The sequence below is a fragment of the Sinocyclocheilus anshuiensis genome, unplaced genomic scaffold (genome assembly GCF_001515605.1).
Source record: "Sinocyclocheilus anshuiensis isolate Anshui unplaced genomic scaffold, SAMN03320099.WGS_v1.1 scaffold230, whole genome shotgun sequence".
In the NCBI taxonomy this organism is placed as follows: Eukaryota; Metazoa; Chordata; class Actinopteri; order Cypriniformes; family Cyprinidae; genus Sinocyclocheilus; species Sinocyclocheilus anshuiensis.
The window spans coordinates 431,401-445,996 of NW_015546034.1; the positions used below are offsets into that span (position 1 = coordinate 431,401).

General features: G+C 37.7%; 1 protein-coding gene across 2 annotated transcripts in view; it reads right to left on the bottom strand.

The window, feature by feature from the left end:
- The window catches only part of LOC107698815 (endothelial PAS domain-containing protein 1-like), a 26,228-nt gene extending 11,875 nt beyond the window's left edge, over positions 1 to 14,353 (bottom strand). For both annotated transcript variants that reach the window (XM_016499930.1, XM_016499929.1), the window contains exons 1-7: positions 14,006 to 14,353; positions 8,663 to 8,853; positions 5,221 to 5,372; positions 5,012 to 5,096; positions 2,703 to 2,821; positions 2,411 to 2,613; positions 549 to 655 (exon numbers count right to left, since the gene is read on the bottom strand). In XM_016499930.1, coding sequence (XP_016355416.1) covers positions 549 to 655; positions 2,411 to 2,613; positions 2,703 to 2,821; positions 5,012 to 5,096; positions 5,221 to 5,372; positions 8,663 to 8,853; positions 14,006 to 14,031 — 883 coding nt within the window. In that variant the 5' untranslated portion in view covers positions 14,032 to 14,353. The remainder of the gene's footprint in view (positions 1 to 548; positions 656 to 2,410; positions 2,614 to 2,702; positions 2,822 to 5,011; positions 5,097 to 5,220; positions 5,373 to 8,662; positions 8,854 to 14,005) is intronic.
- Positions 14,354 to 14,596: the final 243 nt, after the last annotated feature.

The window sequence follows — 14,596 nt, forward strand, 5'->3', positions numbered from 1 at the left end:
CTTCAAAAAGAACACAAAGAATGGCCTTCTCAGCTGCCATAGTTGCAACTCTTGCGTCATCAGAACAGTGTGTTCAACGCATCACCGTTTCCGTTTAAAAAACGTTTTGCACCGTTTTTGTCGGGGCTGAACGCAGCCCTGATGAAGGCACGGTTTGATCTTCGGCTGACCAATCAGCAGAAAGGGGCGTTTAATTCCCGCCCACGTGTAGAAATCGAATATTCAAGCTGTTTATTCATTTTTCCACCCATGAACGAAAAACGAACATTTAAGCTGAATTTTCGTTTTTTTCCTTTTTTGGAAAAAAACAAAAAAACGAAAAAGGAGCCGTTTTCTCATTTTTCTACTTTCAATATTAAATCAAAAAAACGAATGATCGAATGATACACGGATTATGTGTCTACCCTATGGCTTTTTTTTAGACAGGCATCTCCAATTCAAATCTGTTTAGTCTTTTCAAGTCTAAACAGAAAAAGACCACATGAAACCCAAATTGTGTTTTCATAACCTCCTGGATTTGCGTTTGTTGGATGTAAACAGGTACTCACGATTTTGGTGGCTCTTTGTCATGCTTTCAGAATCCAAAGCATGGCAGAATTCATACACCGAACGGCCAAGAAGTTCCTCTGGCATATAACCGATCAGGCTGCTTACTCTGAAACACAAAGACAGGTCAAGAATAAAACTAATGGAACAGTCAAAACAAAGTGTGATTGAATTAAACCAAGATTCATGACTGTCGATTACATCTGGTGAAAACAATCAAACTTGTGCTGCTGGGAGCCAATGTAAACTCTCTGCGTAGCTTAGTGAGAACAAATGATTACAAGCGGGACCCTTGTTTATTGGAGCTATAAATCTCTCGAGCAAGACATTTGTACTTGTTCTGTCTGATCATTATCTTTAATGCCTGTTTTCCAACTTGCTGGATTAAAAGACAGAACAGCTCTCATGTATCAACACATTTTTTGAAACTTAATTTTTTTTGTTTGTTTTTGAAGCACTTTAGCGAGTGCAAGATTGAAGACAGATGTGGGCTTGTCTATTAATCACAGCGGAATTTTTTGCAATGCTCAATATCTTCACCAAATCATTTTTTGTGCTGATGTTTCCATGCAAACTCATGCAGTTGTTATTTTTCTTCTATTTGAACCTTCAGTTTTACCCTGGAATAGCCTCTCATTTCCTGTTCCAGTATGGGCTTTTAATGAACTCCGTGCGGTCAATAATGAGTCCTATTAAATGGAAACACGCTAATATCTGAACTCATCTGTTAACCCTCCTTACAACACATCCACTGTAGTGTAGCCACAGTAACCTGCTTTTGCACTAGAGTACATACGGCAGATCCCAGGGGCCACAGGTGACCAGGCACTGAGAAGAGCAGCAACGGCCCCATAGCACCAGGGGACTTACTAACTCCCCTGGCTTGTTATACAAGACGTGTAAGAGAAGTCAATTGTGCCCTTTAGGAACTTTCAAGAAATTAAGCTAATCTAAAGAGAAAAGCTCATAATCACTCTTCCTTTACCACACATTGATAACAATCCAGGCAGTAGCACAACAGGATTATGATAAGAGTTCCCAATAGTGACCTTTGAAACGCACATATTAACTCACAAATGCTGCTTAGCTACGCTGACATAAGCACAAAATAAAACAATGGTAAACATGGTTTGTTTACAAACGATACAGTGACCTCAAATGAAATATAAACATATAAAATATAGTTTTAGCAGATATACTGTACACATAAAATCTTCCAGACAAACAGACTGTAAATATTGATGACTCATCCTGAACGGCACAGATTCTTGTCCAATCAAATGCTCTCTAGAGTGAGAATGTCCCTCCCCCTCAAACCACCTGCAATTGATTGGCAACTAGCAAATAATGATTCATGGCTGTAGATTAAAGTAAAATGAGCTTTACAAAGCTTTTAGCTAATAAATAATTAATAAACTTCCAGATTTAATAGAAAGTACATCAACACAGGAAAAAAAAAACTAAATGTGATCATCAAGCAATTTCACGGGGTCTAAAGTTTATAATATATTTCCATTATATAACAAAATACCAAACCAAGTGGCTTTTATTTTAAAGACAGCATAAGCACAAAGAGAAGTTTATTAGTATCTAAATTACAAAATAAATAAATTTACAATTCAAGATTAGAAGTAAATAAAAAAAGACACTGCAAAAATTTTGAAGAAAGGTTAAGTTGGTTTACGTCTCATTTGCTTGCGGATGCCTTCAGGTTTTGTATAAACATTTTATATCTAATTAAATGAAATTCATAGATTTTTTTTGGTAGCTTTTATGTCTAAATTCGTTTTGGGCCCATTATTCATGCACACACACAAGCACATGTACAATACGCACATATTTCAATCAGTGAACCATTTCTTGCCTCTCATCACAGTAGATAAACTTCATGTCCATACTGTGTCTGCTCATGAACGTCTTGCTGTCGAGAGGTGTGTTGACATTTGAGGGATGTGGAATCGGCGCGCACAGCATAGTGACGCATGTGAGGGGTGGCTCTGAAAACCCACACAGGACTTGAGGGGGGCGGCTGCTGCACACTTGGAGATGCCCCGTGCAATGCAGCACCTGACAGACAGAGCGGCGACACCATATTTTACTTAGCACATGCACATATGCGCTGCATGAAGATGTATGATATGCTTATGTGTTCTTACCTTCCAGCTGGCTGATTTGAGGTTGACAGTGCGACCTCTATTGGTGACTGTACATTTCATCCTCATAAAGAAATCTCTGCCCGTGCTCATGTCTCTCCCTCTTCTGCCATACACAGGTCCTGTCAATCAAACAACTTGTGCTTAAAAATCATGTATTTATATAACTGACCATTGTGCAAGCAATAAAGCTTTTTTCTAGCACATTCAGAGGACTTTGGTCTGTAAGTGGGTCGTGGACGCAACAGGTGCAAAGTTCAACTGAATCAGTCTGTTGAAACCTTAACTACAGTATATTGAGTTCTCTGTGCTATTGCATAGGGATTATCTCCAACTGACCAATGAAATGGCAAGAAAGTTACGTCACTCGCTCAAAAGCTCTAAACGGGTCAGGTGACCAGCTCGTGAAAGATACAGACAGATAAAACAAGAGGAGGAGAAACATTCGCTGTGGGGAAAGACCCCCTAACTCTCATTCTGAGTATGTGTCTGTGTGCAAGCACACGCTGCTTACATGACAGCAACAGAAATAGTAACTTACTGAAACTAGGCCAGAGTAAAGGCTAAGTTCACACCAAGTTTGGTGCAAAAAAATTAAACTACTCAAATCAAGTCTGCTGAATTCCTACCATTGCCTACAATGAATACGAATGCTGAATTAATTCCTGATTAGGCCCTGGCTTCAGTCCTGTATGCTTTTAAAAAGCTATGAATCTTATTGTCTTGTTATTTCTTTTCTTGAAATGAAACTGTAATTAAAATTCAACAAAAAGAATAATAAAAAAATAATAAAACTGAGTAAAACAATTAAAGGGGTCCTATTATGCTTTTTCACTTTTTTAATTTTAGTCAGTGTGTATGTTTGGGCATAAAAAAGATCTAGAAAGTTACAAATCTCAAAGTCCACTCCAAAGGGAGATATTTCGTTTTTTAAAAATCCCTTTTCAAGTACTACAACGAATGGCTCGTTTGGACTACAGCGTTGGTTTCCGGGCTTTGTGATATCACAAAGCGGCCCATTAGAATATCATTAAAAATAATTCCCGCCTACAGAAATTCGAATGGTTGGGGGGTGGGGAGGGGCGAGGTTGTGGTTAGAATGCTTGGTTGAGTGAGTGCATCAGACGAGACGATGAAGAAGAAGTGCTGCTGCAGAGTTAGTGCATCAGAGAAAACCAAGAAGAAGAGCTGCTGTGCTGTAGCGTCAAATTTTTTTTTGCAACACTGCGCTTCTCGTCCGGTGTGCGACCGCCTGAAACGCTGTTTTTTTTCACCTCCGTGCCCAAACGTCTTATTTGGGCTTCCGAAAGCAGATGATGTCAGGAAACAGTGGTTGCAATTTATTTTTTAACTCTGTTCCTGAGCATTATAACCCCAATTTGCTATTGTGTGCTGCGCATTTTACTGAGGACAGCTTCCACAACATGAGGGAATACAATGCCGGATTCGCCAAAAAGCTTTTGTTGAAAGATGGAGCAAGGGGGCGTGGCAGTACTGAAACACCGTCTAAGCTGTTCGCCAATCACAACGCACTGGGACAGCTAACCAATCACAACACATTTTGTTTTTTGGAAGGTGGACCTTCATCAAAGCCGGAACTAATCGAGCCGTTTGTGCCAGGATGGGGAGAAAGGTATTTTAATAATGTAAATTATGTGAAAAATAATGTGTTTTTCGAACCACCAAGCATGAGAGCATGTTCTAGTACACCCCCAAAACAAAATCAAGACTTTGTAAAAGAGCATAATAGGACCCCGTTTAATAGCATTATTACAAAAGTAATATATTATCATTTTTATTTTTGTAATATATGTAATCTTACATTTTTAATAACAACAATAATTTAATGTTATGATTATTATTTTGCTTTATTGATATATAATCAATTTAAATATATTGAAATATAATTTTTGGCCAAATTGTGCAGCCATACAAACAATCATACCAAACCTGGAGCTCTTTCAAATATTTTAAAATAAAAAAATAATTAATTTAATTAAATCAAAAATCATATTTTAAATTGCAATCACAATTTTTTATTAAAAAAAAAAAAAATCTCAATTAATTTTTTTTCTCCAAATTGTTCAGCCTTAACAAAATAGGGGGGACGTTAAAAAAAGGGGGACTTGTCCATCCTGACTGTGATGTGCTTTCAGATAAGGACATCTCCATGGCAAATTACATCCAGAGATAAAGAGGACTGGAAGATTCTGCCATTTTGATTTTAAATGCAACAGTGTATTCAAAATATCCAAGTAAAAACAACTGTATCGACGTACTTCTGGGAAATATTGTTCTGAGCTGACACTCACCTGATTTGACACTGAGATTCTCTCGGATTTCTTCATGATCGCAGGGGTGCGTGAAGTCAAAGATGCTGTGGCCTGTCAGTTCTACCTGATAACAGTTTGTAAGGGAAGTAAAGTTGAATGCTTAGCCACTATAAATGAATTAACAGAAGGCTTTTAAGTTTTCTCCCTGTAATTATTCTCAAGAATAAAGGAAATGAGGTGAGGCTCACCTGCGTAAGGCCCATAAATTTACTGACGTTTTCTGAAAGGAATATCATGTCCCCATCTGATGTTACCACAGCGACAAAGCCTTCCAGAGACTTCAGATATATACTGTCCATCTGGCTGTCATCCTGTGACTGGGTTTGCTGGACTGTGCGGCCTGGGACAAAAGACAAGACAACTTAGTATAGTGCAGTGACTTTTTTGTAATTTTACACTGGCAAAGCATCAAAACAAACTCAAGGGACATAGACTCATATCCTGTACCATTTAGCTAGAAGTAAACAACTCAGATTCAGCTAAACCGACTTATTTATCAAATGAAATTCACATACCAACATGGAATAAAAACAAGCTATTGAGCTGATCAGCAAAGAGAGGATGTTTGAGGTACACAATGCCATGAAAAGCATCAACAACTTGAGAAAATAATTAAAGCAAGGCTCCATGCTGTGAGGTTCACGTCTGCTTCCCTGCAGATAAGGGCCTCCTCCGTGCTCATTCAGATCAGGTAATAAGAGCCCGAGCGCTGAGGCTTTGACCCAGCTCAGACATCAGAACTGTGTGTCCGCATTGTGCGTTTGGGTGTCAGCAGGTGGTCCATGTCTGCGCTCCCACCTCAAACCCCACAGCATTCGTCCCGGTGCTATTAATACTTCACTGTGATGTCTTACTCCTTTGGCTCTCAGCCAAACACAGGAACTTGCAATTTTCTGCCATTCTCTGTCCATCTCTATTAGAATCATTTAGGCCTTTTCTGGTCATTAACAAGGTTCTCTGACAGTCTGCACAGCGACTGCTTTTTCATGTCTCAGGAAGTTATGTTTCAACTATAAACTTTAGCTCAGAAGTTTCTCCTAAAGGTCCTTAGGGAAAATAAAAATTGACATCCACTACTGTTCAAAAGATCAAGGTCTGTGTGTGTTTTTTTTTTTAAGAAATTAATAGTTTTATAGAATAAGGATGTATTTAATTGATCAAAAGTGACAATAAAAACAGTTATAATACAAAATATTTATATTTGAAAAAAAGTATCATGGTTTACACAAAATATTAAGCAGCAGAAATGTTTTCAACATTGAAAATAATCAATTAACAATCAATTACAGCATACCTGCAGGTAACAGATAGATGCGTAGGAAAAAAAGACAAAAAAAGTAAAAAAACTAAACAAAAGAAAATCCTGCACACTACCAATACTTGCAAAACTATCAAAAACAATAATTTATTGACAATGTTGGGACCGAAACAATAATTTATTGACAATGTTGGAACCGAGACAATAATTTATGGACAACGTTGAGACCGAAACAATAATTAGACCAAAACGTTGTCAATAAATTATTGTTTTTGATACTTTTGCAAGTATTGGTATTGTGCAGGATTTTCTTTTGTTTCTTAACATCGATAATAATAAAAAATACATACTTATTAAGTGCTAAATCAGCATATTAAGCTTTGCCATTGCACAATAAATTACATTTTAAAATATATAGAAATTATAAAAAAAACATTATAATGCATACATTTTTCATTATAACATCATAATAAAAAACACTTGGACCCTTCTTTACAGGATTTTCTGTTGAAAACGACCATTTGCAAATGAGACTCCAGAAGCAAGAGATTTGAGTACAAGTCTAGGAGTTGTTAAAGAGATTTCAGTTGTGATTTTTCGTTTTGACATGGGACCTCTTCGGTTCATCTGTTTTGGGCAATTTGATAATGAGGGTTCAAAGATTCATATCTTCAGAAGGATGTTTGCTGGAAATTCAGGATATAATATGATGCCCCAATGTTTAAACAATGTGGAAAGTTCAAAATGTCAGACAGGTCAAACATTTGGTTCAGATGAGAATCATAACCTTGTTAACACCTATCAGTAATATTATGATTCTATGACTATGCAGTTATAGTTCCCACACACCTCACCGAATGACATATCAGTTTTCTGGTTTTGTAATCTCGGCCTTTTAAAGGTCAAAGCATGACACAGAAACACATACAACACACCGAATATCACAGACAGGCCTGCACGGCGCCATCGAAGAGAGTGTAGTGGCTAAGAAAAGAGTGTGAGAAGAAATCATAATTCACAGAAAACAATACCACTAGCAGCCCCTAATTACCCCACACCTCGTCATCTCCCTCTTTCCCTGTTTCTCCACGTACATCGATCTTCCCCCACCCACTTCCACATCACCCACACCCACACACATTTTCATCAGCAGATTCCATCTCTTCCCTTTTCATTGTTTGATGCTCTCTCTCTCTCTTTCAGAGACATGCACACATACTGTACACATGTATGTGCGTCAGGAATGGAGTATGGAAACAATGCACAGTGCTCTTTGTCTGTCTTCCTGCATTTCTTATTGTATATTGAGGAGTACAGGACATCTCATGGACCTACCCAGCCCAACTTCACTGACACATAAACATGTTTACTTAGCTGTATAAATGAGGACACACCACAGACCTCTACTGAGTTTAGGTAAAAAGCTAATCATAATTACTACAGACTAACCTGAACCAATTTTGAATTTTTAGTATAACATTTTTAGTATAAAACAACATTATTTTATTTATAAATGAACTTTTTGAAATCATTTATTTTGAAAGAAACTAATACTTTTATTTAGCAAGAGTGTTTTAAAAGCGGCAGTAAAGGCAATTAAAATGTTACAAAGATTTCAAATAAATCTTGTTCTTTTGAACTTTCTATTCTTCAAAGAATCATGAAAAATGTATCATGGTATCATCCAATCTATCATCTACAAAAAAAAAAATATATATATATCAGCATCACAAGCATTGATAATAATAAGAAAGGTTTCTTAAACACCAAATCAGCATATCAGAATGATTTATGAAGGATCATGTGACACTGACTGGAGTAATTATGCTGAAAACTTAGCTTTGCAATTATGGGAATAAATTACATCTTAAAATATATTAAAAGAGCAAATGATTATTTTCAAACCCCAAACTTCTGAACAGTGCGTACGTGGCAATAATGTAGACAAAGTTTGTATTAATATGTAAACTAGCTGCCATGATGACAAACCACTTCCTATAGTTTTTCAGGATTACAATACTGAACACCGAAAATATAAGAAACCAGATTGGGTAAACAATAGTAGCAAAAACAACAACAACAACAACAACAAAAAAGCCAGTCCATTCAAAATGGCAATTTATGACCAACATGATCTGCCTCAAACCTGTGGGCAATCTTATGAGAGCTGTAGGCTAAGCTGTTTCACTAAGTTTAAAATGGCAGAAAATACAGTCAGACAGAAACGTAACAAGCCCAATTAGTATACTTAAAAAGTTCAACATTTTTCACCATGCAGCCCTATGGGATGCGATGTGCGACTCACCAACAGATACAATGGTGTTTGACTCCTACTGTAATTACAGAACATTAATTTTTTTTAAGCTTCATACCTGAGTTGAAGAGTTTGCGTGTGCGCAGGAAGCTGATAGCTAGTCTCATGATGGAGGCTTTGTCCAGGTGGGAGCTGACGCTGTGGGGTAATGGCAGCTGATGGGCCAGCTCATAGAACACTTCTGTCTCTTTACTGCGCCTGCAGCGCGCTGCATCACGGGACTTTTCCTTGCGCCTTTCTGAAGGATGCCTAGAAAACAGAAGAGGTTGATGAAAACAACACAATCTATAGGCTGAGCTTCAACTTAGATACTGTGTGCAGCCAATGTTTTGTATATACTCACATACAGTACTTGTACATTATTGTACTTAATACATTTTAATGTAGAAAGGACAATAAAACAATAAACTTTAACTTTAGTTTAAGATAACTTGTTGTCTTTTGGCTGGCACAGTCAAATTTTGCAGGAAAGAAAGTCAATTGTCTATTAATTTAAAACAAGGCACTGCACACAAAGGCATACACTTCCAATCCAAGCAGCTTTCTACTGGTCAATGTGGCAAATTCGTGAGTCAAATTTCACCAAACTTGTGAAACCCAATGTGAACATTTTTCCACTCTCATGTGTACCTACCGATTGCGCAGATTCCTACTGAAACGAAATGACCCACAAAATTACGCAGTGGAAAGGGACACGTTATAGTGCCTTAATGCATTTTTTTTTTTACTAAAATTACTTTGAGACCAAACAAAAATGTGGGTTTTTTTTTTTTTATTTTGGGTCCATTTGCAATTAAAATAAAATATTTTCAAAATATTTTGTTTTACGTTAAGCATACTTTTTAAAGCAAACTTCATCGCTGAGTCAAAGCAAAAACATTGCAAAACCACACCTGTGAGAAATCTGTGCATCAAGGTTTTAATCTAGGTTTACTCACTCGCAAAGGAAAAAAATGAGTCTGCAGGATCAAAAACAGTTTAGTCTTAAATTTGACACTGGTAAATTAAATCAATCAGTCAATTTGTGCCAGGTCAGGTCAGGTCACAGGGCCGGGCTCATGCAGACGTCTATCTTGAGCATGTTCATGTATAATCTGACAATCCAGGGACAGTTATATACATAGAAGTGTTGACAAAATGTAATGCAGCATATACTTTTAAAAATGAGTTCATATAGCATTTTATCAATAACTGTATAGCTTTAAGGAATAGTTCATCCAAAAAAGAACATATAAGACAGTGAAATTCTCAAGAAAGCACATCAAAAATATGTGGTATTTATCTATCCAGACAGAACATTTATCTTGCCAGGCAGAAGATTTCTGCTGTTTGTGGCTTGCCAGTGTGTGAAAGAGTGTGTGGCAGAGAGAAGTGAACTCTCTATGGCCTCTGTTTGTGGTGTGCCACAGTTCACTGTGCCACCCTCACAACAAACCAAGCCACACAACGCTGTTTGTCGGCAAAACACCACAAGTGCTTTCTAATGCGTCACATATTATAACACACTAATACAGATACCAACTCACGTGGCTTGCGTGCAGCGCTAAGTTTCAGTGTCTGTGGGAGGTCGATGCTGAGACCAGGATCTAGCGGTGTAATTCCAGTAGCAGCATCCCAGTGTGGGTCCCCTATTCCCCGGCTCAGGTCAGCCCGGCTCTGGGAGTGTTTGTAAAATGTGCACAGCGTGGTGCGGGGGCGCAGGAATGCCATAATCGGCCCTCTATTATACAGCTGCATATTTGGCAACGACAACATGCCCCCTTTCTACCCTCCCACTACCCCAATTTTCACAAAAAATTTCTCATTGTAATAGTAACTATGGATTCTTCTCACAGGAAATGGCTGATCGTTTTTACTCAGAGGTCAAACTCATGGGACTTATGCATGAATTTACTGTCTGCATCTCCTTGGGGCTAATGGCTAAAGGAATGACAACTTCCATTTCAACTTAAACTGTTACTGCTTTCTGTCTCTAAACATAAACGAAACCACATTGGGGTTTTAATGAGAATAAATCATAACTCATAATCACAACCTTAACCATCGTCAAGAAACGACTAAAAACACATCTGTTCCACCTTTATTTGACCCTCTAACTCTAGCACTTTCTATTCTATTTTAATTCTACTTAATCTATATTTATTAAAAGCATCTGCTAAATGACTAAATGTAAATGTAAATGTAATGTAAATCAAGTGCAGCTCTAAAAATATAAACACAATGGTTCAATAAATGGGAAAAGATAATGCAGACTCATCTAGAGTTCACGTGTTCATTACATTCATTTGTGAGAAAAAAAGAGTGATTGTCTTCCGTGATAACAGAATGATGACCTTCCAGAGTTTAAGTGCTTAAACACTGCACCATGTTCCCTCATTCTGAAAATCTGACATGCACGGAAAACCATGAACCCAACAGATAACTAAATAAACAAATGTAGAAATAAATAATTAGGCAGTATCATACAAGCAAGAGCAGGTTCAATAAACAGTATGTTAATGTAACTTAAATTTCAGGGACATTTTTTTTTTTACAATTTTTTAAACTATTTTTGTTACATCAACGAAAATAGTTCCTTTCAAGCCAAAACAGAATCAAATGCTCACATCTTTGAAAAAAAAAACACACCATTTTGTGTTTAACAGATTGGTATTTTAAACAAATCAGTTAAGCAAACAATTCAATGATTCACTTATAAGGACAGTTGTTATAAGCTACTTATTTCATTGCTGAATAAATCGGTTGTGTGAACGAATCAGTTAAGTGAATGATTCAATGACAAAGGCAATCACTTGTCACCACCTACTGGCATATCAATGTAATCTACCTGTTGCATAATCAGGGTTAAAATGCTTAAAAAAGCAATCAGCATGCATAATTGTATATAACTTGTAGGCTACATAAAGTAAAATCTTCTCTCACAGCCAGCTGGAATCAGTAACCATCACCCAATGCATGAGCTCCTAGCTTATTTTGTCAGTAACACAGCAGATCTACACTGCCCAAACACCCCTTGGTGAGCTGAGCGTAAGGTTTATCTCTCTTCAGAGATGTAGTTTTTACAAACCCTTTGACCTCATTCTGGCTGGATTCAACCCTTCAAATGAAGGGGAGTTGTGTCCTCTGCCCTCTAGGCTACTGAGTTCTGTTCCCACACAGTCCAGCTGCTGACCTCAACCCCCAGCTACACTACAAATGCTTTCGACATTAGCTGGCTAAACAACTTCTGAATTAGAAATGCGCTACAGGGCAAGGTAGCCTGAAGACGGAGGCCTGCTGGCCGTTTTCGCCTCTTTGTCCTCTCTTTTGTGACCTTTTCATCATTCGTGGCATTACTGGAACAAAATAACAAGACTGACAGCTATGTAGCCACTCCCACCTGTAGTGTTCTTGACGCTAAAAGTGTCAGTCAGGCTCTCAACAGGAGTATAGTCTGTATTTCTGCGAGAGATCTCAAGGGAGATTTGCGTGAAACAGAGCTGTCTTGATTCCTAAAGCGTACATGACCTAGCAAACACAATGGTGAGACTGCTGTACCTATCACCTACTGCCTCAGGCATCATCACGCACAACCAAATCAAAAGCTGTCAAAGGGAGCAGATCATGTGATTAGCAGGCCGATGTGAACCCATTCCTCCCTCTATCTCTCTCTGCATCTCCCCTCTCAACCAGATTAGGCCAGAGTTCACCGAGAGCCAAGAGCCAGACTGTACAGAGTGCCCATTCACTACAGATAATCCTATTTTCCCTAACCTCAAAGAAATGGCCAACCTTTAGTTTCCCAACTAATAATCCAGTGAAAGATTCAGTGTTAAACAGAATATGATAACTAAACCTTCTGTATTGCATACATTACATTGTATATTCCTTCTGTACAGCAAGCTTTGATAGATGTCATTAAAACAGCACAGTTAAATTATTACATTACCGACTGGCGCTAATTACAAAAGACATCATAGTGTTAATGAAACACTTGTAGAGCAAGTTAAACAAACCAGATAAGAGATAAGAATTGGATAAAGTGATGGAAGTAACCAGAGTAGGGAAACATAATGTCCTGTTCACGCATGAAAAAAAGAGGTGAACCCTGATCTGATTACCTTAGTTTCAATTGGAACATTACGTCCCTGTTAACAAGCCACCGACAACTACACAGAGGAACATTTAACTCCTCTTCAACAAGCCTTAGGCATCAGAGAGCCAGTGTTGGCTTATTTTACCACCAAATCAAAATGCTGTCAGTACCTGGCAAAATCTGACTTAGGAATGTCATCCATGCAGATCAAAATGACACAATTTTCCCCAAAAGACAAATGCAGATTTATGATAACAAATATATAAATCCTTAAATAGGGTTGTATCCTACCTAGGGGATAAAGACATTTGAGTGGCCAGGGTAAAGACAGTGACTGAATTGGCACAATTTCTGGCTAGATTATCTGAAGGGGAAAAACTAAAGTCAAGTGACTAATCTTTTGTGATAAATCTTTTACATGTTATTTTCATGATGACAGAATTTGTACAATTTCAAAATAATGCAGTGTTTTCAAGAAAAAAAATTATATTATTTGAGTCCTAATGTGTTTGGGGGGGAAATATGAGGTATTAATAATAGCTAGGTATCAGTAAAAAAAAATAAAAATTTACTGCAACAGAAACAAAAGATAATAATGGTTATGTAATCATTTTTACACAGGTTAGAGAAAATATCACAATAGCCATAATAAATCTGAATATTTGAAACACAAGTTCACTTTGAATGTAATTATTGAATACGAAAATTGAGCTCTAAAATCTCATGAAACAAAAAAAAAATACTGTGACAATAAATTGATGACAACAAAACTTTTAGGTAAAACATTTGACGGTGATATTTGAACTCAACAGGTAGGTATTTAGTACCAGACTGCACTATGCATCTGACGGTCACTGAGGGTCCAATTCTTTGAATAAAGTTTTGCTGCTTTTTGTTTTGCCTTAGTATATATATCATGAATGCATATTGAACAGAATAATTATTTTAATCCATTCGTTTCATAATGAGATGCAGTAAATGTGTTATTTCTTATAGTCATTTGAGTCCATTAACAAGAGCGAGCCAAAAATAGGGTCCGCGCACACCTCTCCGATATCAGTCTTTAAAAACTAGGGGTGAGATTATGGAGGAAAAGTTATTATCTAAAACATACGAGTTCAAATACAACACCAGTAAGTTTAGGAAACCTTTTATGCGATAATGTGGCTCAGGCTAAACAGCAGGTAACACCGCAGTTTACTCTGGTGCCCGTGTCATTTGCGCAATACGTCAAATCTCACCTAAGAATCTTAAATTAAGGCAAACAACTCAAGAAAATACATAACTGATAATATACGCAGTAATGAAAAGTTTCCTGCGCCTTACCTTTTTTTCTCTCTCTCGGCTGTCATGATGCGCCTATGCTGAAGACAACCTTGACTTGCGTATAATGAATTCACTTAACTTTTCCGGAAAAAAAAAAAGTTTAAACGTGTATTTTCTCACAAATGCCTTTATTTAGTTATTTGTCCTCCGTAACGTCCATTCTCATGACATTTCCAGTAATGACCGGAGCAGTTTAGTGCAGTCTCAGAACACTGCCGAGGATCGCACTACCTCTCCAGAGTGACGCTGACTGACCGGACGCTGGTAAAGAGCTCGTGAGCGCCGCTGCTGCGCTGCGCGTGTATCAGCTCTGTGCACTGATTGGTGGTCTTCCCCTTCACTTCCTCTTCACACATGCGTGCTCAGTAGTTCTGTGCGCATTTGGCCTGTGAAAAAGATCAGTTTCAATGTCTCATTTAAAACAAACATCACGTGAAGTGTCCAAGAAGGATCCAAAACGATTCAGGGCTGAATTTTAATCTCTGAACGTGGACAAACAAACAAAAATGACCGTCGACCATGGAAAAAATAACAGTAAAGCGTCTTTTCCAGGAGTAGGCCTAGGCCCTATGGTTTAATCGGAACAGATTT